The following is a 23,953-nucleotide window of genomic DNA, read 5'->3' on the forward strand; positions in this document are numbered from 1 at the left end:
TTGCTCTTTATTGGCTTGTAAATAGAACAAGATGTTAAAGCCGGTTTTTCCTACAGCACTAGAAGGCAGCATAAGAACTGCATTTTGCGTCACGTCCGCTGTAAACAAGGAAACGTGAAGTTTGCCGCCCTCTAGCAGGAAACTCCAACATTCAACAAATGACAGAATCCAAGCTGCAGTTAAACTCCACACAAAGTTCAGCTGGTTTAGAGTCATGTTTTATTCTGTACAAGTGAGGTGGAAGTTACACAAACAAAACATCAACCCGACAGTTTGACCTGTCAAACACAGGTGCTGCACTTCATTCAGGTGTGTCAGTGTCAGTGCAGCCGGCTCAGAGATCAGGACCTGACCAGACAAGAGCCATTACTGCTGTTAGACTGTCCATCCCAGTCCAAGATGAAGGTTTTAAACATCTTAGTTTATCCGACCAACAGAGAAAATTAGGAAATCTTAATATTTAAGAGGCTAAAAACAGCATTTTTCGTTGCCATTTTTGCATAAAAATCATTTTAACGTTTAACGATTATCAAAATAGTTGTTTAAATACTTATTTTTCTGTCGATGGAGTAACTGATTAATTATTGTTGCAGATAGTGACACCTTTGCTCCTCTGGCTGCCACCAGTCTGCACATGGCTTCTGAAAAATGAATATATTAGGAACAGAGTTCAGCAAAACTCTTCCATGTAAATCACTTATTGCAAGGCAACCAGCTTCCACACAAAACAACACAATAAAAACATCGTTATGAGACAGTACAGATAAAAGTAGCTGACTTTTCTTTCAAGTGATTTGTTCTTATTTGCTGTTTTTTTTTTTGATCAGATGATAAGGAGGAGTGTAACTACTGGACTTTTGACTGGGGCAAAGGTGTAACTGATAATAGATCTGCTCCATTCAGGTGCACCGGTAAAGACTGTGCGATCACTGGCTAAGTTTCATAGCACAGGAGCACCTGAAGGGACCACAGCCATTATTAATGACAGTTCAACCTGTGTTCAACAAGTCAAAGTCAGACTGAGTAAGGCCTGGGTATGAAAGTTGTGTAACTGGCTGCGATGTGGTGTAACACAAATCTGCTGAGATGCAGGATCCTTGCAAATGATACAATAAATAAATAAAAACATAAACACGGTCACCACAACAAGTGAGCGTCCCATGTGGATCAGTCTCTACGTTACATCCTCTCTCTAGAGCTGGAAAAATAAACTGGGAAGTTTATATATGAGGCGCCACGGAGGCTTCAAGTCTATGACAAAGTTATTTTCATACACCTATCATATACTAACACAAGTGCTGTTTATTTCATGGTATTTGACCACTTTCTTAGAAAGAACACCTGGTGTCTTTTGATCTGGTCTATGAGGTTATTATCACATCACAACTGTTTTTCACAGAGCGTTACATCAGTGGCTTCTACACAAAGTTTGACAAGCAATGCAATACAAAGCATTTGCTAACTATCTGCCGACTTAATGAGCAGCTAAAGCCGAGTTTAATATTGTTTCTTTAAAGCAGCTGTTAAAAGCATTCAATGCAACCAGGACGTACAGAAGTTTAGAGCGTTGGGACTTCACTACACCCCCTATTTAGGATTTATAAACAGTATAGAAACATTTAATAAATTGTTTATACAGGGTTCCCACAGCGTCTGAAACATCCCATTGAAGTACTTTTCAAGGACTTTCCAGGCCAGATTCCCTCAAATTCAAGGACTCAGCACAGCATAGTTTGACACACTGATCAAGGTTAATTTCTGTTACAACATTTCTGAACATTTCTCAGCTGTGTGTTACAGTGATGGCAGAATCTTGCCCAGAATAAAATTCAATTCAAGCCCTTTCAATAACCCATGTTTATTTATGTCTATTTTCAAAAAATTTCAAGGTCTTGTTTTTTTTTTTCCTTCTCAAATTCACAACCTGTCAAGCACCTGTGGGAACCCTGTCAATAACACACTACAAAGTAGTGATAAGCAGCTATAGGGACTTTTTCATGTGTTCACAATCACAACATCTATGATGACAACTGTACTTTAATATGATGTTCATTATCTGTTTATACACCAGTGTCCACTTACAGGTGTCCACAGGAGGAGTTATAGGTATAAACATGAATAATCAGTTACACCTGCTTATAACTACATTATACTGCATTATAAACCACTTTAGTGTGTTTATATGGTTCGTATAAATGCTAAATGGGGACTTAATGACTGTTAGTAATGAAGTAACAAAGTAAGTGTGTTAATTATTATGATGCAATAAGACGGGCGTGTGGTGGCTCTGTTATTGCTGCAGTGACCTACTGAAGCAGAATCAGAGGAAGGTTTGGAAATGAGATCAAAAACAGAAGAAATCAGTAAAAGAAAAAAAGAAATGTACACTAAAATATCTGACAGCTTCCCTCCCTCCAACTCTTCTCGTTCAAGTATGAGTCATTGTCGTCCCTTTCAGTGAGAGTTGCCTGAGTAAACACGATTTTACAGTCCAGTACAGCTGCAGCTTCAGCAGCAGCGCAGAGCTGTAATACACTGAGAACTCCTCCAAAAAGCTTAAAGCCAAGAAAAAGAAAAAGAAAAGACACCACACTACTTATCAGAGACGACATATTACATTAAACTCTGTAAACGTCCTTTAGAACAGCAGTCCTCACATCCAATAATTATGATACAGACTCGTCTTAAAAGATGGGTGAGGTCATGTCTTTGTGCAAAATCAGATGATTACTGATTGGACGTGTAGCAGACTGATCGACTGAACACTCTGAAGTACATCATTGTGTAACTGCTGTTAAACCTAATGATTAAAACTGAGCATCGCTCAAGTTAAATCTTGCCAGCTAACGCTCCAGCTGGGGTTTTTCCAACAATTATATATTTACAATATCTGGCTTAGGAAGGTTAGAAAGGAAGATTTTAAGGCTCCAACAGTAAACTGGCGATACGTTCATTCAAACGTGTCAACGTCAGCTCCGGAGCTTCACAGCCTGCAGCTTTAGCAACAAAAACACATTACTGGCAACATCATTAACATTATAATCAAGCATTTTTCTCAGTAGGTAGCTTCTGAGCCTGCAGTGGAGTAATTACAACTCGGTGTTAAAACTGTCTTTTGGAGGTCGATCCAGAGGACAGAGTGTGTGAGTGTGTGTGAACAGATGTCAAAACCAACAAGTATCCAACATCCTGCAGGAGAGGTAACACTTTGAACTTTGACCCCTTTAAACTTTGCTGTAAACATGAATGGGGAATGGCACAAATGGAACAGATCTCCACCGAGCTCCTCACTGACCTGACGCTGAACTCTCTGAACAGGAAGCAGTTCATACAGCATCACCTCAGCGGTCAGGAGGAGCAGATCCAGAGCGGAGAGGGATGAAGGAGCGGCGCGTCACGGCTTCAATGGATAAGTGCTTCTGTAACAACCCTCCACATCCCCGATCCGCCCTGTCTTCAGAAGTCCATCCCTTCATCGCTTTCGCACCAGTCTGACGGAGCATCGGTGCCAAAGTAACGATCTCCAAAATTACCTTTGGATGAGAGTGAAAAGGAAACTGCAGCAGGTGAAAGGAGACAAATGATACAGGTTGGTTTTTTATGTGTCTCCTCCTACACAAGATCCAGACCTCAAATGGGATTTAAAAAGTGACACCAAACCCCTGTGGGAATATGGGACCTTATTGTGTGATGTGAAGCTACTTTCTATGATATCAGTAATTATACTGTGTCACAATCAGAATCTGATTTATTGTCACTGCCATATTTTGCGCTTGAATACATGTGGACGAGATATCGTTCTCCTCCGGTCACAAAACGCACTGCCCAAAAGAAGCAGCTGCAACGGGGTGTGCTGCCTTGTTGAAAGGACCCAGTCTTGTCCTTGTACTGTTTACCTGGTGCTGTTTGTATGAAGCCTGATGAAGGTCTGAGGATTAAAATGTTGTACAGGTGACGGCAGAGCAGCAGCAGGTTTTCTGCTCTCTGCGGTTCAGTGTTGATTTATGCTTTAAAAACCTCTACTGATGGATCCATGCATCACCTTTTGTTTCGCTCTTCCACTGGCTGCCAATAAAGGTTAAAGGTAATTCATAAACCTCTGCAGTGGCTGGCTCTGGAGAACATAACTGAGCCGTTGAGCTCTTACAGCACTGCAAGGTCAGTCAGGTTCTCTGAGGAGACAGACTCAGAACAAGCTGCCTTTACTGTTTAGGAGCACACACTTCCTTTTATATGTCTGTTAAACATCAGGACAAAGTTTATTCTTTCAGCAACAGTTTGTAACCTACATTTAAAATTCTGTACAATATTTTATTTATTTTTTTCTTGTCCCAGACGATGAATGGAGGCAAATCGACTTGTGTGAAACTGCGTCTTGGGAACAACAAACTGAGGCGAGAGAAAAAGCAACGTGCTCACCGATGCCTGGTATGATGTGGAACTGGTCGTTGACCTCTTTGTCCACCGCTGTGGTGATGATGCGGACCTTAGGGAAAGCGTAGGCCACCGAGTGCACGCCCATCTCCGCCATGAGCAGCGACAACAGGAAGATCTTATCCTCTGCGACATCATGGTCCTTCAGAGGAAAAGGGGTGAAGCGAGAGAGAGGATGGATCTTTTTTCTTCTCGCTGAACATCAGTAAGTTTTATGAAAAATATGCTTTGTTGTGACATCACAAAGTTCCAGAAGTCCTGACGGCTGGTTTTAAGGCTCAGTTTCTGAATACAGGCTGTGTGCATTTCTCTGTGGACTGAGGCTTTGATACTTTCACAGTATTAATATAGAACCTAGACCTGCTTTATAATCACAAACACATGGACATCTACCTTTAGACTGTGTGGACCTTTAAGTACATTTTACCACATCACCAAACCCTATTTTCTATTCAGTTATTTTAAGATGAATGACTACAAATCAAATCAGTAGCTTAAAGGGAACCTGAAATTTCTCAATGCTGGTATAAAATTTTTCAGCGTACTCCTGAAATTCAGAATGTTAAAGTTATCTCACGGTTAAGAGGCTGACAACCAAACATGTTTTGTAAATGACAGCTGAGGAGCCGTGTGGACCTACCAGCAGCACCCTGACAGCCATGAGAGCAGCCGCTCCGGTGGACACGGTGCTGTCCATCAGGATGACGTAGTCCTCACTGATGTCTTTGGGCAGACGAAGGTAGTGAAGCTGGAGGACGGAAACAAGACGGTGAATAAAATAACAAATGTGCAGATACTCTGATAAAAGCTAAAATCATGAAGTTACAATATGAGACAAATGATTATTGACAAATATACCTGGAAACATCCTGTATAGCTACACTTTGTCAGATAAGTCAAGGTATTTATGTGCTAAAGGAGGTAAAGTAAAAAAGTGTCTAAAAAATGTGAGTGAGGGACAGAATTAATTTAGGAAATCTAAACACTACAACTCAGATAAATCACATCACAAACTAAACATTGATGAAGTTCCACAAACAACAGGAAAACACCGTTGGGAGCGTTGACGAGGTGCGAGAAACTCCATCCACACAGTAAGAAATCAAAGCTGATAACTGAGAAAACTGTGAATCCACTGTCCTGGACGACCAAACTGTTTTTTGTGCTGAAAACTTGGTCTTTGATTTCAATGTAATCATGTTAAAAAAATAATTTTACTGTGTGAGGCATAACTTTAGTACTTTACGCTACATGTGACGGTGTATGTACCAGAAACTGAGGTTGTAATGTTTAAAACTCTCAAACCTCGGGCTCTCCAGTGTCGTGGTTGGTCTGGATGAGGATCTTTCCCAGTCTGATGTCTTTACACACGGCCATGAGAGCCTGCTCCATGGTCTCTCCTGCTCTCAGGATGGACACACCGGTGATCTGCACAAACACAGATGAGAGAAAACACAGTGGCCGCCCATCAGGATCTGACAACGCTTCATCCCTCAACACTTTCCTGGCAGCTCAAAGATCCTGAAGTCTTCACGTACGTTGCTAAATGTAAAAATGTATTTCTCATAAATCTTACCAAACATCCACAGTGTCTGTAGCAACTACTGTCCACAGAAGAAAGCTGCTAAAAGGCTAAGTGGGCTCTTCACGGTGACACGTTCGTACAAATCCACAGCTTAGTCCAGATGTGTTTTAATACTGTTTATTAACCAACCACCTTCTTTGTCTGAATCCCGCCGTACAAACGAACAGGTAAATAATGTCAAACCACAAACACACGTGTCCATTGCCAGAAGTGATGAAAACAAACCTGTGCAGACTAAAATAATAAACAACACAGAAACACGCATTTTGGCTCCTACAGTGTCAACTGGACTTTACAGCAGAGGTGAGACATTGTTTCTGATTTCCTGAACTAAAATAGTGTCATCATCTCGTTTTCTAGCTTTGATAGAACTGAGAACAAACAGTTCATGGTTAGAAAAAGTCATAATGGCACAACCAATTTTATCTTTTGTCATAAAACATTGTTAATGTTACAGATTAAAGTAATGTGTGCTTGCATGTATTTGAACGACCAGATGAAACCGTGCTGCAGAAAACGTTGCTCCAGGTTTAACTGCTTTTTGCTGGACGACCCTTCGTTGTTTTGCTGCAGCTCCTCTGACTGTGCTGACAGACTGGCTCCATTCAAATGAATGAGAGAGCAGTGATTTTTAATGGAGGGCTGAACATGGCCTCGGACGGACTTGAGTTTGGTGACCACACACACGATCATTCAGTTAACCCAGTGTGACCTTCATGATAACCAGGTTAACCAGGTGTCGAACTGTAGAATAAAAGCTGACTTACCCGTTTACCGCTCAGCCTCTTGCCCTCGTAGACGCCACCCTGAGGTGTCTCCACTGATACAGGCTGGAGGGAGACAAAGAGATGCAGAGGTGGAGAGAATAACTGAAAACAGCATCTTTCCCTGTTTCACCAGCTGATTCACGTGGGGTCGTCTAAAGGTTTCACCAACACACAATAAAAGCTGCGGTTGTTTTCTGAGTGGTGGACAGACACTGTTTATTTCAACCTTCACGTGTCCCTGGAAGCAGGAGGTCAGCCGATAATCTGCAGACTTCCACACAAACACAAAAACTCACCTTGAGGGGTAGGAAGGAGAGGGCATGTTCGATCAGGAGCCTCATTAATCTCTTGGAGTAGAAGATGAATTCGTCCCGGTTAGTCTCCTTGTTCCTACACACACACACACACACACACACACACACACACACACACACACACACACACACACACACACACACACACACACACACACACACACACACACACACACACACACACACACACACACACACACACACGACAACAGTTTGACCCACACTCATGAGTAACAGTCAGGATATCTGGGCCTTTGCTTCTTTGATTTTAACTATTCTTTATTTTATTATATCTCTTTAAAGTCCTCCAGTACAGAAGACCTGAAAGGCAATTTAATTTTTTTTTTTTTTTTTGCCAGGATAGTTTTTTTGGTTTGTTTGATTTTTTTTCATCTGTGAAAACAAGTCACGAGAGTCAAGTAAAAAAAAAAAAGTTTTTTTCTACGTTTTTTGTCAAGTGAAAAAATATTTATTTTTTCTTCTTTCTTATTTCCCAGAAAAAAAACCACAGCCTCTGGGTTGTTTATGCCAAAAAAAAAAAAGTTTCAAAAATACAACTTATCCTGGTGGGAAAAAAAAAATCACTTGCCTTTCAGGGCTTCCGTACTCCAGCTTTATGGAAGTGACGATATTTGCTGATAAGTTGTGTTTTCAGCAGAGCGAATAAGACTCTGTGTGGAACGTGTGTCCTGACCTGATGATGGTGTGCATGCCGCGGACCTGCGGTGTACTCTCCATCACACTGAGGGTTTTGGGTAAAGGCTGACCCTGATGAGCCGAGGCCAGAGCCGATCTGTGGCGAACACACACACATTCATACACACACACACAGTAAGCGCCATGCTGACATCAGGGACGACAAAGTAACACACTCTACACTGCTCTCAAACACTGTCCTGGTTGAGTTTATTAACGGAGAAGCTCATTGGATTTATGTCTAATTTTGCTGCCTCTTAGGAAACAGGTTTGGTGATAAGACTTTTCTGTATTTGATTAAGTGATCAGTGATCATTGTTGCCTGTCAATATGTGATACCTTTATACCTGAATATTTTTTAAATCCAAAACTATATTTAATTTAGAAAAGAATTGTTTCTGAACAACATGTAGAAAATCATGAGACACTGACGTCAGTGAAAGCACAAGTGATGAAAACATTTTAGTTTCAGCTCCAACGATTCAAAAGGAAGAGACACTCGACAGCCTTCATGTCATAATTCATTTTAAAGACCAAGTAATCAATTAATTTCAGCTGATATCAATTATTTAAAGGCCTAATATTGGCAGAAGGTATCAGCCTCATATCCTGTATACTAACTGAAATGATTTGACCTCATTCAGTATTATCCAATTATCATGCTGGACAGTGACCCGATCAGTCAGCTGACTGATGAGCTGCAGCTGCCCTCTTGGATCCAGCTGCTGTGCTTCGATGTGCTGAGGTCTGCACTGCACAGCACATCTGCACAGAGAAGCATCAGGTCACTGTGACAACAGCCTCCAACACATCATGAGGTGAGATCTCAGATGGAGAAGCAGCCATAATGAACATGTGTCTTTGTTTAGGTGGACAGGTCAAGGTGAGAACATCAGTATAGGAAGCTAAAGGTGTTGGTACTCAATCACTTCCTTATACAGAATATATTTAACTTATTCCTTTATACCCAATGTGAATTAGCAATATGCTGAGAAGTTGTTGACATATTTGACTTTCTGTATAGTTACTGCCGGGAAAGATCAAAAATGAAAAACAAGAAATGCAAAATCAGCAAATGTGCCACATACACTTTCAAACACATGCATTTAATGTTAAAGATCAACGAAGTGAGATGACAGTTAGACGTCTGCTGATGTTTTGTTTGCTGCATGCTGTTGCACATGAGTGTAATGTTTTTCTGCCATAACTTCAATGTGTTATCATCAAATTCTGGTGATAAAAGGCAGCAAAAATAGCAAACAAGCATATTGGCTTAACTACAGTGAAAGCGTTCATTCAGTTAAAGAGGCATAGAAAAAGGCCAGAGTGCATAAAAACTACAAAAACTGTGCTTTAAAAACTACAAAACTAAAGGAGGATGCACGAGGGGAACCTCACATATCCCAGCGGAGCTTCCTCTGAAGAAGGTGACAGATATTTGGTGAAATAAAGTGATTAAAGGTGAGGAGGGGGCAGAGAAAGAGAAATACAGGAAGAAACAATAGACAAAAGACAAGAGGAGAAAAAATAAAGAGGAGAAAGGAAGAGAAAGAACAGTGTTAGAGCCGTGAAACAGCTTCACTACATCACTGCTGAGCAACACTAGACAAATACTCTGTTCAATTTATCTCAGAGGTTGGGTCACTGCAGGTTTTCACAGCAACAGGCTGCTTCAGACTGAGAATAAATTCATCACTCTGAGAGCTGATCTCAGCGTCTACAGACAGGACCTCACACTGTCAAACCAAAGCTGATTAAACCAACTCACACTTGAGACTGAAGTAGATTTTTAAATCTGGCTTCATCCAGGAAATATAGTCCTGTGTTAGGACTTTTTTTAGAATCATATTTATGTGTTTGCTCAGTTAATCTCTCAGCTCTTTTACACAGGGACACAAACCCTCAGCAGTTTATCTTTTGCTTTACCATGTTTAGATCATACTGGTAATATTTAAGGCATCAATTATCTCTTGTTGACTTAAGGTTAAGACCAGAACTCCCACTTAGCCCAGTTTGCCTGCTTGGCAGCATTTCAGTGTGGCTGTGTGAACATGGCCTGTGGAACGTCAGGGATGCAGATTCACTCAGTGTTAAAAACAATATGGATATTTATGAGGCTCATAACTTTGGCTAAAGACTGATCCAACCTCGTTGAGAATAAATGTTTACTGCATAAGTCTGACGAGCAGCTGGAACACGTTGTTTTCAGTCATTAAATCTGTCCAGTTTTACATTTTTAAACAGTAATTTCTCATATGATGCTTTAGTGCAATACATTTGACACGTTTTATATCTCTTTAAAGTTGCTATTGGCTCCATTCAAGAGGACACAACTGAGTGGATACAGTTTTTAACAGCAGCTCATACTACTGTCTGCAAAAGATCAGTCCCCACTGGCAAATGACAAATGTTGATGGACTTGGTATGGTGCCCAAACTTTTGCTCAAGCCACAATTAGTTTATTTTTTCTATTTTTTTTTAAGTTAATGAAATAAATAGTATCAGTGCATTAACATTTGAAGGAAGGCTCATTTCTAATATCTGTGTGCTGCAGAGTTTGTGTTTACTTCTTTATACTTAAAAAAAAAAAAAACTCAATATGAAACAAACCTGTGCAACTGTATGGGGCCATTACCTCGCTGCTCTGAATGCTAATTAAGACCCTGCATTATTAATTAAGTAAAAACAAGACAACTGTTCATTTTGTCTTTGTTTTTCAATGAAGTGTGGTTGAGAAAGACAGAGCAGAAGAAGATAGTGGAGAAGAAGAAGACAGAGCAGAAGAAGACATAGTAGAAGAAGACAGAGCAGAGGAAGACAGTAGAAGCAGAAGACAGAGTAGAAGAAGACAGAGGAGAAGAAGAGAGAGCAGAAGAAGAGAGAGCAGAAGAAGACAGAGCAGAAGAAGACAGAGGAGAAGAAGACAGAGGAGAAGAAGAAGACAAAGCAGAAGAAGACAGTAGAAGAAGACAGAGCAGAAGACAGAGGAGAAGAAGAGGACAGAGGAGAAGAAGACAACAGAGCAGAAGAAGACAACAGAGCAGAAGAAGACAGTAGAAGAAGACAGAGCAGAAGAAGACAGAGCAGAAGAAGAGGGAGCAGACAGAGAAGAGGGAGAAGCTGTAGGAATAAGAAAGCGCTGACAGTCGTACCTCACAGTGATCTCACGCTGGAATGGTTACACAGCATTCAGCCAGGTAAGGGGGGTTGTGCACGAACAAGGTGACACACACCCAAACACACACAAGTGTGTGCAAACAGCAAGAAACAAAAGAAAACATGAGATAAACCATTCATGAGAAAAAATAACCCGCAATGTAAAACCCACAAAACAATTTCAAACATTTAAAGAAACATAAATGTTTGTTGGTTAAAATGTGTGACTCTACAACTTTAGTTCAATAGTATCATGTATTAACTTTCAGCATGATGATTCATTTATAACTCAATGTTAACTGAAATTAAAAACAATGATTTATTGAGGTTTTTGTTTCGCACATGAAGAGTTTTGTTTGGATTATTTTATAACCAAGTTCACTAACATTTGTGTCACATGATCAGTTGTCAGTTTATGATCTGCACCGAGCTGAAGCTGCGTCAGTCTGTTACAACAGTCCTGTGATAAAACCTCCTTCATGAAGGTTACAGAGTTCAGTTTGTGTTCAGACTGGTGCTGATCATTGGTGTGGTCATTTCAGGAGATGGACTTGTGCTGTTTATGTGTGTTGAGTTTTATTACTTTGTCCCCTGTTTATATCGGCGAGGGCAGACTGAACAACAGAGCTTCATGACGGAGGATTTAATGCAGGGCCGTTGTGTTAGACTGCATTCGTTTCAGCTGGGTGCACTTACACTGGCAGCTGAGTGTATAATGATTTCATAAAATATTCTTATTACTATCATTACATGATTGCAGCTGCATCATCCAGCCCTCGTTTCATTTCAGTCTTTGTCATCACTTCATTTCATTTCATTTAACTCCTTCTTGTGCTCCGTTTTCACAGTTTCAAAAATGTATGTATAGATAAGTTCCTGCAAACCCAGACTGGATCCTCTGGTTTAGGTATTTGTCTCTTCTCTTTGGTGAAAAATAAACAAAATCAACAGGTTCTAGTTTTCATGTCTCCCATGTGCAATAATCCCTCTTCATTCAAATACACAGCTTAGCACTTCATCTTTTAGAGCCTTGTATTCTGTATTGTACTGTAATAATGCAGCAACACCTCTAATCATTATAATATTATTATTATTATTATTATTATTATTATTATTATTATTACTACATTGTATTATGTTTTTACGTTGCCTTAAAAATCATTTTTGCTTCTTTGGACAGTAAAGGTCTTAACTGAACATAAATATACAAATCTGAATAAAATATTCTGATGTGTATATTCTACAAATGTTATAAAACAATGAAGAACATGAACAGAAATGCAGAGCTCAACTCAGTTTGGTCTTAACTTTGTTTCGCAAACTAGGGTTGAAATTCTAGCAAAAAAACAAAAGACAAGCTTATGCAGCTGAAATTTGAATTTTCTAAAACAAATAAAGTCACATAAAAACAAACCTGTATGTCAGAGATCACATAAAATAAATAACAAGAAGAAGCTCTGATTAAGATTTAAAGAGCATAAATTATCCTATTACTACAATCATGAATACGAAAACACCGGTGAATGACTGTATCATGCCAACGTCTGTGTGTCTGCTTCCACTCATCGCATAACGTAGGTGTCGTATGTGTGAAAGATTCAGTTGTGTTCTGAATTAATATGTTAAAGGAGGAACAAATCATAGTTTGGTTCAGGTCATAAAATGTCTGGATGACAGCACAGTGTGTGTGTGTGAGAGGAAACAGGGTCATTAATCTCAGGAACCAACTGTGGACCTCAGTCTCACCGGCTTTAATGAGAAATAGAGGGAAGGAGGGGAGAAGCAAAGCTCCGAAATCTTTAGGACGCTGTAAGATTGACTCAGGATGAAAAACTGAATTTCAAGAAACTGAATCTTCAGTTTCCTTTTGGTGCAATTTGTTCATTTTGTAGAATAACCACAGCTCAATGTGTCTTTTGTGCCTGATTTCCTCCTGCTGGTCTATTCCAGTCTGCCTCCTGCAGAGAACAGCAGGAAAACCTGACTGTTATTTACCTCTTTCCACCAGCAGAGGGAGGAAGTGGTAAAACAAATACCTCCACCTCAAGTAAACAGTGAAACATCCACACAGAAAAGCCAATCTCAAAAGCTCTGGCTGAGTAATAATGTTTCTTTACAGATTCCTGATCCTTTAATGACACTAAACCTGTTTGTTTATGATCTTTGACTGAACCTTCACCATAGAGAGGGCTGGAAACTATGTAGAGGACTGAAGCTTTTACATGTCTCATTAGATCTACCATTACAATAAGATGCTGAAAAAACACAGATCTATTCATACTGTAACTGTGAGTAAGCTTAAAATTTCAGAGCTGTGTGTCAACACGAAAAGTAAAGGTGTGCTGCTGATGAAAGAGGTGGATTCACAGTGAAGGGATTTATCCCACTTCTACTATTGTGATTTGATCAAGACACAAGAATATGAAATGTATTTGCCTTCATTATAAATTCAAAACACTGAATTTAGAGCCCAGTCTTGTGTCGTTATGTCAAGTCCAACAGACCATGTTCACACTCAGCCAGTCCTCCATGAGTTTATCAAACCAAGGCCTTCAGCTTTAAGTTAACTGAGGACCGGAGCAGGGCAGGAGTTCTGAGGCTGGGCAGGTCTTTCTAAACGTTAGGAAGCTTGTTAGTTGAGAAAATGTAACTGTGCATGGATCAGTGAAATCTAAGAGGCTCCAAGTTGCCTGAGAGTTTAGTAGGATGTAGTAATAGTTAATATTCTGATCATTCTGCAGCCTGTTTGTGGTTACATCTGTTGTGTTTAAATTATTCCTGTAGCAGCAGCAACTGCAGATAATAGAAAATAAACTGTAAACACTCTTATCAGCACAACATGAAGCTGAGGCAGCAGTTTCTCTTCAGAAAACCTCTCACAGCCTGAACAAAGTCTGACAATCTATAACTGTGGAAATAACCAAGATCAACTAAAGGCTGAGCTGAATCAGTGAAATCCTGAAACGAACACATGATGAGAAACTGTGATGGATCCTTACCTTCTCCAGCTGACTGTGAACATGATGAACAATCAAATCCAGTGCGACAAAGTTCTCCCCACCTGCAAATTACACAAGTTTAATTTAAATATCTGTCTCATAAAGTTATTCAGTGCTTTTTTGATACCACTGCTGGTTTCAGTGCAGATGCCGTAGCCCTAAGCCAATCAGAAGAGAGGATCTGAGCCTCTCTAAGAGACATGTTGGGAAGCAGAACTGGTATATTCCTGTTTTACAAACCGAATTTGAGGCTCACCTCTGGGCACCACGATGTCAGCGACCTGCACCGTGGGCTCGATGTACTGCTCGAACGCCGGCTTTACAAACTTATTGTATTGCTTGATAATACCACTGATGTCCCGCCCACGCTGTGAAATGTCCCTCTTCAGCCTCCGTATCAGGCGGATGTCCGAGTCCGTGTCCACGAACACCTTCATGTCCAGAAGCTGGAGACAGAGAGAGAAACAGAGAAGTCAATGCACATCTTCCTTTACTGTGTTTTTACATGTCTTGTACAGATACAGAGGGATTCACTCAAACACCAGTGAGTGTGAACAGGGTTGATAAGGCAGCACAAGCACCGGTACAGTAGAACCGAACACGGCACAACAGCTCAGCCATCAGTACACAACTTGTAAATCTTCTAATGTGAATCATTTAGTCTTTTCTCTGTTTCTTTTTCATCCAAAGTTTCACTGGTGTTAATTTATTCTGTCTTCCCCTTAATTATGGATATTTGGGCTGCAAGTAATAATTTCATTATTATGGTATTATTGAGTAATCTACTGAATATTTTCTTAATTCTAATTTGATTAATTGTTTAGTCCATCAATTCTCAAAGTGAGGTCCAGGGACACCCAGGGGTTCTTAAGGGGGTTCCTGGGGGTCCACAGCAAAAATTCATTTTCACAGTAATTCCATCCATAAGTAACACAGTGACAGAATGTATGAATATTTAGTTCATGGGTTTCAAGCACTTTCTGTGCTAAAACATCTAAAAGCAAAAATCTTATCAGATGGGTGTCTGTGGTATAATTTACGTCAGTTTACAGGTCCTTGATGTGAAGTTTAAGAACCACCAGTTTAGCCAATAAAATCGAATTACTTGTTTTGTTGTTTTCTCCACCAAATTTTAAAAATCCAAAGATATTCAGTTTATGAACATAGAAAACAAAGAAAACCAACAGCTTTTATAAAATAAATTATTAGGGATTAATTTTCTGTTAATTAATTGACTGTTTCTCCAAACCCAAGTATTGTAAAGATAATATAAATAAGGGCTGAACTATATGCAAAAAAAAATAATATTGTGATTATTTTGCAGATATTGAGATATGAGTCATGATTTCAGTTAGAAGTGTAATTTTTTCTTTTCATCTCAACTGAAAAAAATATTTTTAAAATGATGTGATTTTTGTTGGGTCTTCTAGCAAACAAACATGTTAGAGTCTGGAGAATATGATTTATAGGGCGGGATGTCTCTGTAGCACCACAATGCTTCATTTACGGTCTGTTGTGACACATTTTACCTTTATCAGTTTGGATATTTTGATATTGCATTTGGTCATTTTGCGATTTCAATGAATTGTTCAGCCCTAATATAAAATGTGTAGAAATGAGGAGGAGAACACAGAAGCTGTGTAGGCTTCATATTTAAACACTGTCAGAGAAGCTGACAGCTCCTGAGCTGCTTTGTTGCACAGTGAAGAAACGCTGAGCTGCTTCCATGATTTGACATTTTCACAGCTGAAACATGACTCCGGGTTCAGGCACGTTGAAGAATCCACAGTGTGAACTGAGGAGGCGTCAGTTATCATTGTCACTGATCCGTCCACTGAGCTCCATTAAACTGAACCTATACTCAGCAGAAACCAGGAAAAATCAATGAGGCAGCATCACAACAGAGGAGCAACAACAAAGAGGAGCCAGGCTCGCCCTCACAAAGACCCACTGATGACTGGTGAAATAAAAAGGGGCTTTGAGAGTGATTTAGATGAGGATGACAGTGGGGGCACAGGTATAACTCAGTTGCACAACAAGCCAGTGGATTCTGTCTGCTGTAAATCTGACAAACTGACCAACCAAAAGATGGCAAGTTGCTGGATAAGCACGGTTGTCAGCCTGAGGAGGAGGTGGGGGGTGAGGAGTGGATTGTTTCCAAAGGTTAGAGAGCGAGGCTGCGGCTGTTCATCATCTTCTAACCTGCTCCAACAGGAACGTCAGCACGGAGAAAACAGGAAAACTGAACATTTAGCTCTTATACAAGTAATGTATCAACTTCTCCTGGAAACCAGCAAAAACACTGAAAATACACCTGTAGGCTCCAGTGTCGCTGCAGTGCAGGAAGGCCGACCCTGAGTTTACCAAAGGAGAACATGAGGAAAAAAGTCTGAGCAGATACACAGTCTTTAAGTTTGTGGTAACACTTTCATTTTATAGGGCTGTAATTTCAAAATAATTTTTGATGAAGTTTCTTATTTGGTTTTAAAATGATAATTTCTGTTAAGGGAATTCCTGTATTTCTTACAATTAAAATAAAATTACATAATTCTTTGCAGGAGAATTAAGGACTTGGTTTCTATTGTTGTCACATTGGTCCAGTTCAAGAGCGAAGACCACCTGCACAAAAACATCAGGTTATATAAGCTGACAGCACCATTAACCAACTGCACATCGTGCAAAGGATTGTGGGACGCCAAGAGGCAAAAGGGACACAGAAGTTGTGTCTTCTGCAACGAGAACACAATCGTTTTAATTAAACTTAATTAATTTAAGTCATTTAATGCATTTCAGATTGATGCAGTTAGTACCTGTTTCATTATCATTTTGGCCAAAGTATGAAAATGTGCCACAATTATTATTATCAATATTATATCCCAACAGTATATATACACAGTAATAGTTCCTACTTATATTATTAAATGAATGTGAGTTAGATTCAAATCAGAAAACGGATGGATGGATTAACAAATTGAAAATGATCAACAGATTAACAGAACAGTGTTTGCTGCAGCTCTGATGGTGCAGACCCGAACTCGACAACATAACAACCCCACTCCCTGATTATAGGTGTGTAACGTAATACAAAAACATTTATAACAAACAGTGCAGGCAAGAATAAAAGTTTCATACTTTTGTAAAACACAACCTTTTCATTCTTCTAAGGTATTTTTGAGAAAATTAAATCCAGTGTTTGTTTGTTTTTTTGTCTGTGTAAAAAATCTTTTGCATGTCCTCATAAACAAAAAAATAACATTACCTGATTAAAGGTAAAGGTTATACAGTAGTAGTCTGATACAACAGCCCTGCAATAAATCCTCCTTCATGATGATTGTAATGTTCAGTTTGTGTTTAAACTGTTTGAGAGGAGTTGATTCAGCTGTGTGATCGCTGCGGAGGCTGCAGTTTGTGGTGCTGTTGAAGTGAACTGCATTATACAGAGAGGGGCCCTCACTGATGTAAATGAGGTGGACAGATATAAGAGAAACACTTCTGCATATAACACAATACAATTTAATGGCAGTACAAACTGCAGCCTCCAAACTGAGTCACAGGTTTCAATAAAAACTGAACATCAGAAGCTTCATGAAGGAGGATTTATAACAGCACTGTGGGATCAGGCTGCAGTAGGTGTTCCTAATAAACTGCCAACTGAGTGTGTGTGTGTGTGTGTGTGTGTGTGTGTGTGAGTTTCTTAAACCACACCTCCATTAGCATATCAGATGCAGCTTTAATTGACTTCCAATTCCAAGAATGGACACAGATCACAATTAATCATCACGGACAACGGCTGTTATTAACTGAATCAGAGGGTAATCAACTACACAGCTGGGCCTCAGGGGAGGCTGCACGCCTTATCGCCACGGTCCAGCTCTCTCTCACACACACACACACACACACACACACACACACACACACACACACACACACACACTTCCCATTACAAAAGCTTGGAGAGCGATGCTGAGCAGCAGGACCACTCTGCCATAAAGAAGTCTCTCCTTCACTGCGTATGGATTTCCTCTGACTCTCAACAGGATCATAACAATAAACCTGCAGAATTAATTGTCTCCTCATAAACCAGGTCTGCAGCTGTTGATGGCTTTAATTGTTAGGACTGAAATTACATTTTAGTGTAAATTCTTAACCTATGAAATTATATTACAATATATACTATATATTTAATTCCCGGGGGGGGGGGGGGGGGGGGGGGGGGGTATAGATAATCAAATACAATGTCAGCTTATTTCAACAGCAGTTCAGGTTAGAGAGAACTCAACCCCCTGTGTTCACCATGTAGACACGAAATATTTCATCATAATCACTCAGATAAATTAGCAGTTATCTGATTTAATTTCCCTCCCCAGAATCAAAACATGTAGCTGGTTATTAATCAGCCTGTAGTTCGTCTCTGAGCTGACAGAGCCATTAATCAGGTCTGACACAGACGCAAGAAAAATCTGATCCCAATCGGGTTTTTTATTGTTTTTTTTTTGGGCTGCGTTTAAAATATTAAAACATTCAAACTAACTTGAAAGCAGCAGTTTGGTTTTGAAATAGTGGAATTATTACAGAAGTCTGCTTAACGAGGATCAATGATATTATGATTATAAAATCTCAAACTTGAGGGTCGGCCGGCAGCATCAGTGCAGTATTCACTGGGCTCTGTGTGTTGTTCTAAATGGGGCTCGATGTTTGGAACATCTCAGGTTTATGGTTTAAAAATAAGACAGTGGGTGAGGAAGAGGAAGAGGATTATACTGCTCTCACCTTCAGAAGCTCCTTGTTGGCGAAGGCCAGGATGCCCTCAAAGATGACAACATTGGCCCCGTACACTGTTTTCTGTCATGAATAAAAAGACACTGATGAAACAGAGGCCTTTCAGGAGATGAAGCTAATGAAGCTTCCAAACAACAATCAGCAAAACCAAACCAAGATTATCAGAGTGTAACCACAGTATGACGAGAGGTGCTGGGACTGTCCACCGTGATGTCGAGGAGAAAAAACATACATGCTCACAGTGCTGGTAGGTTATCAACAAGAACGAAAGAAATGTTTAAAAAATCTGTTTTTACCTCATTAATATGGAAATTTATGCAACAACACAGATCAGATCATGATGAATGGATCAGATCTGATCTGACCCACAGGAGGTACCTGTGGTGTAAGTACGAGTTTCTGCTCTGTGCTGAGTCATTTTCCCGTTTCCATTTTTTAATACATGAAAAAAGAAAAATGAGCAATCTGTACCTTTCTCTCATGGCTGATGCACTAATATTAATTTCCCTCTGGAGTTTAAAGGCCCCTGTTGAGCCCAGGTCATGTTTACATTCAGTTACTTGCTAACGTGCAGACTTCAATGTAATTCTATTGAAACCTGCAGGACTGTGCATTATATCACTGCTCTGTTCATGTGGGCAAAATACAAACTAAACTGGGGCTCACCGGTAAAAAAAAATAGTCCTACATGTGGTCAAAACTTCACAAGAGGATCTTTAAAAAGTCTCGTCTTCATATGGGCGAGCAGGAGCTATTCTCATGCTCCTCACTGTTATCTGATGAACCTGATTGTGAACCTGCTTTACTACCAGGGCAAGCAACTGTGTGTGTGTGTGTGTGTGTGTGTGTGTGTGTGTGTGTGTGTGTGACTGAGAGAGAGGGATTAATCACTGCCTCAATCAAAGACAAAATGATGCTGAGTATGTCACAATCCTATTACCTTCCTCTGACCAGCTTCATGCTAAAGTCAATGGACTGGACACTTCAGTATTGATTCTGAGGGAGGGAGAGGGAGAGAGGGGGAGAGAGGGAGAGAGAGAGGGAGGGGGGGGGGGGGCGAGGTTGTTTGTGAAGAGGAGAAAGTGAATTCTAAAGAAACAGATGAGTGTTTATCGATTTGTTCATTTCCGTGCTTTGTGCTAAGAGATGATTTAGTGAGTCTTTAACATGTTAGAGAGAGAGAGAGAGAGAGAGAGAGAGAGAGAGAGAGAGAAAAAGAGAGAGAGCGAGAGAGGGAAAGGGAGAGAGAGAGAAGGTGACCTCCAGTTTTATCAAAGAATAAAAACAAGAAAACTCAACTCCACCCTAATAACTGTGGAAACACAGACACAGAATATACAGCCTGCAGCTGGTTGGCCCTTGTGGCCCCCAACACCCTCGGGGCCCGAGGCTTAATTACATCTACCGCAGAACAAAAGGCCCATAAAATGATTTCAGAGTCACAAGTCGTGATAGGCGATTTCCCGCATGGTGTTCGTGTCTTTCAGCCATGAAATTACACTGGAGAGGAGTTGTCAGAGTACTACGCTGCCAGATTGATTCCTCACAATGCTTCTGGGAGGAGATCTGTGCTCTGTGCTTGGGTTAATGTCCTGCACACTAAATCCTTAATAATTAGCAAATTAGCAGGCAGCTCAATTGGCATCAGCTCAAACCACTAATACATCCCCAGAGGTGTTCAGTGATTTGTAACAGCAACGGTCATTTTATTCCTGGAGAGAAGAAAACACGGATTCAATTTTCTTTTTTCGGTGAAGACACATTATCCTGAGGAAGTGAACTGACGTGGGCGTCTCACTGAGGGCCGAGTTCTTTACCTACGACGACGACGACATGGAAATATTTAAGTAATACAGATGATTATCCTCTGCTTGTAGAACTGCTGCTTTATTCCAACTCAGAAAGAATCAGCCACAATATCACTGTGTTTTACATGGTTAACCCTTTCAGTCCCAGTGCAGAAAAACAGCATTTCTATACAATTTCTGTTCGTCAGCTTCTCAAAGCCTCCAATTAGCTTCAAATATGGATACAGTGCATGTTTTACACAACAATACTACGACATGTTGCATTTTATCAGAATATAGACGCCGTCACATAAGAGGAGCTTATTACAGATCAGTAATGCAGCTAATCAGCGCACAAACTGATAAAGTTCTGCTGCTCACACATCAGCTGCCACAGTAACACAAGGAGGGGTTACAGGCAGGCCCATGGCTCCTTTTGCTCGTACGGACCAGGACTACTGATAAACAGTGAGACAGACCGATCAGTTTGTGCGCCGGCTTCACGTAAGCAGTGGGTGAGACACTGTTCTTCTGCAGGGACTGATAGTGTGAGGCTGTCGTACTAAAGACACTGTTCATTTCAATCCGTTTATTACTGGACACGGTTTAGAATTTTAACCTTTCCTTTTGTGATAGTCTCGTGATTTTGTTTTAATTAGGGTTGTTTTGTTTGTTATTTCAGTCCAAAGCAAAAGATTGAAAACTTGAGGTTGTACCAGTGACATAATTTATCATTTCACGTCCCAGCTGTAAACAGACTTGTATAACTAGGTATGATTAGTAGTGACGCTCAAATCACAAAGAGAACAGTTCCACTAACAGTTCATTTCAACATTGTCGATAAATCCACCGTCTGATGGTGAACTAATGTCACTCAGACCCCAGTGGACCCTCGCAGCTCAGATGCAGAAAGCATAACACTAGTCTTACCCATTCTTTGCGTCTGCAGTGAGAGGTGAAGTCGTACACCGGCACTTTGATGCTTTTCCCTTTCTTCAGCTTCCTGAGGACGGTGATGAGCAGCTCGAAGTCGAAGGCATCGGGGTGGTCAAAGTTATACTCGTTTTTTGCCGCCAGCTCCTGCTCTTCTTTGTTCAACACCTGGAAACACAAAGAAACAGCAGCACGCACAAACAACAAGTTACAACAGACAACAAACAAGTCAGCCGAGCAAGATTCAAGACCAACGATGTTAATAAATGGACTGATGTTGCCTTGGTTACAGGGTGAATGTCTTTGTCCCAGGGACCTTAGACCAGTGTGAATTTTAAAGGCAAATCATGCGTGAGTTTTGTCACCGTCGTTCATTTCGATAAAGTCAGCAAAGTGCCAAGAGGCAGTTTATCCTCCCTCCATTCACAAGCAGCTGATGAGGTGAGTTCAATGTAACACAGCTGGTGCTTTTTCTGAGAAAGGGATCAGGAGACTATGGTCGATGTCTTAAGATAAAAATCCAAGTTTGCCACCCACAGACTTTCTGTTGCATCATTTGTCCTGATGCCCTTTAGTGTCTATCTTGGGACAAAATCCATAAAGATATATTTCACCTTCAAAAGAAAACTAAATCTGCATCAGCTCAACTGTTACATGAAATTTAAAGAAGGCTCAACAGACCAGAAAGTATTGCTGCTGCTTTCCCGCTCACCTTCAATACATCACTAGACATCCAGTGTGTGTGTGTGTGTGTGTGTGTGTGTGTGTGTGTGTGTGTGTGTGTGTGTGTTCATGCATCTCTGATTGAGAGCAACATTCCTCAGCTGGAGGTCACAACTGATCATTTTAAGCAAATATCTGAGGATCAGAGACTCACTGCTGTTAAATTAACACACAACATCGAGCACTGATCCATAGAGAAACACAGACATAACTGACTCTTGGACTGGGTGAGTCGAGGAAACTGAGAACTCATCGACCTCTGGTCTCAGAGGAGGGAGGCCTGTAATTGACATGAACTATAGTAAACCGTTATCAGTCTCAGGCTTTTACTTCCTGTGCTGAAGTCAGCACTGACGACCAGAGAGAGCGTGTTTACATCAGTCACAGAGCTTATCCAACACATCCCCGCACTGTATTCTCAATGACACAGTTGGAGTTCAGTACCTTGTAGAAGGAGTCCATAGAGAGCAGAACCACCCAGGGAACGTCCAGAGCTTCAATGATCTTATTGGCTACTGTGGTTTTACCAGACGCACTTCCTCCACACAGACCTACGAGAGGAAAACACAGACCCACAACACTGTCACCAACAGATACAGGGGAAATCTGCAGCTCCACATTTTAACTACTACAGAAACCAAAGGTTTGTTTTAGTAGAGCCAGACTTCACCGAACGTCTCTGACTTCTTTTTAAATTCAAAGTACTGCAGGATTATCTTGAGTTTTTTCTCAATGACTCAATTACTTGATTGGTCTTTAAAATGTCAGAAAATATAAATAAGGTGACAACTTCAGATATTAAAACCAACAGTCCAAAAGCAAAATAATTTTAATTTACTGCAAATTCAAACACAGAAAAGCAGCAAATCCTCACATGTGAGATGCAGGAGCCAGAGAACGTGTTTTTGGTTTTAACATGACTGAACTCCAATTTCCTGTCAGCTGACTCATTGTTTCAGCTCATTTTCAAGTGTTCTATCATTTAGCCTTAACACAAGGAGTCAAGTTTGTGAGAAACTTAATTAACTGTTGGAATAAAACTGCTCAGTGACACATTTCACTGTGTAGAAGCAACTTCAAGGTGATTTATGGTCCTGGGGAAACAAAAAACATCTAAAATGGAAAAATACAGCAAGTTACTAAGTTCACTGACTTTCAATCTGCACAGAAGAGAAAATCCACATTCAAGCAACAGTTGTTGCCTTTTGTTCCAGCACTGTGACTGGACTCTACAGAATCGGTCTGGATCACATAATTTCAGAGGTGTGTGTGTGTGTGTGTGTGTGTGTGTGTGTGTGTGTGTGTGTGTGTGTGTGTGTGTGTGTGTGTGTGTGTGTGTGTGTGTGTGTGTGTGTGTGTGTACTCGTAGTTTCCTTCCCACATCATTTTTGCTGTGACAGCCAGAGGAAGTATCCTCTGCAAAAAGTGTGGACAAGACATCTCAGATGACGAGGAGCTGCAGGAAGATCTCAGCTGACTGCTCTTCCAGAGAAAAGCTCGTCTACACCTGTGAGTCCCGTCACCTCTGCGGCTGCACTGCAGTCGCTCCAGAGGTGGTGGTGGAGCTGGCTCCGTTCTGCCACCTTCATGAAGCCCCACATACACACACAGCATCCGTGCGTTACAAACGCTGCCATCTTGGGTTTTGACAGCCAGCGATGCAAAGGTCAGACTGACCCGGGTGACACAGTCATGATAAAATGTCTTTCTGACATATTAACCCTGTTTAGCAGTTATTTGTATTTGCTGTGATTTAATAGTAGTATGACAGTAAGAAAAA

At 40.6% G+C, this 23,953-nt stretch overlaps 1 protein-coding gene across 2 annotated transcripts in view; it reads right to left on the bottom strand.

Moving 5' to 3' along the window:
• Window positions 1-201: 201 nt before the first annotated feature.
• LOC139612143 (uridine-cytidine kinase-like 1) overlaps window positions 202-23,953 on the bottom strand; it is a 28,159-nt gene continuing 4,407 nt past the window's right edge. Inside the window, exons 3-15 of one of the 2 annotated variants that reach the window (XM_071467392.1) lie at window positions 22,618-22,724; window positions 21,448-21,618; window positions 18,722-18,793; window positions 14,208-14,397; window positions 13,952-14,013; window positions 9,195-9,214; window positions 7,795-7,893; window positions 7,083-7,176; window positions 6,787-6,849; window positions 5,740-5,862; window positions 5,075-5,182; window positions 4,420-4,576; window positions 202-3,533 (exon numbers count right to left, since the gene is read on the bottom strand). In XM_071467392.1, coding sequence (XP_071323493.1) covers window positions 3,457-3,533; window positions 4,420-4,576; window positions 5,075-5,182; window positions 5,740-5,862; window positions 6,787-6,849; window positions 7,083-7,176; window positions 7,795-7,893; window positions 9,195-9,214; window positions 13,952-14,013; window positions 14,208-14,397; window positions 18,722-18,793; window positions 21,448-21,618; window positions 22,618-22,724 — 1,343 coding nt within the window. In that variant the 3' untranslated portion in view covers window positions 202-3,456. Of the gene's footprint in view, window positions 3,534-4,419; window positions 4,577-5,074; window positions 5,183-5,739; window positions 5,863-6,786; window positions 6,850-7,082; window positions 7,177-7,794; window positions 7,894-9,194; window positions 9,215-10,948; window positions 10,966-13,951; window positions 14,014-14,207; window positions 14,398-18,721; window positions 18,794-21,447; window positions 21,619-22,617; window positions 22,725-23,953 lie in introns of both variants that reach the window. The other variant, XM_071467393.1, reaches the window with a different exon arrangement.

Source organism: Trachinotus anak, unplaced genomic scaffold (genome assembly GCF_046630095.1).
Source record: "Trachinotus anak isolate AG129_WGS33_773 ecotype Australia unplaced genomic scaffold, CSIRO_AGI_Tana_v1 ptg000031l, whole genome shotgun sequence".
NCBI classification, from domain to species: domain Eukaryota; kingdom Metazoa; phylum Chordata; class Actinopteri; order Carangiformes; family Carangidae; genus Trachinotus; species Trachinotus anak.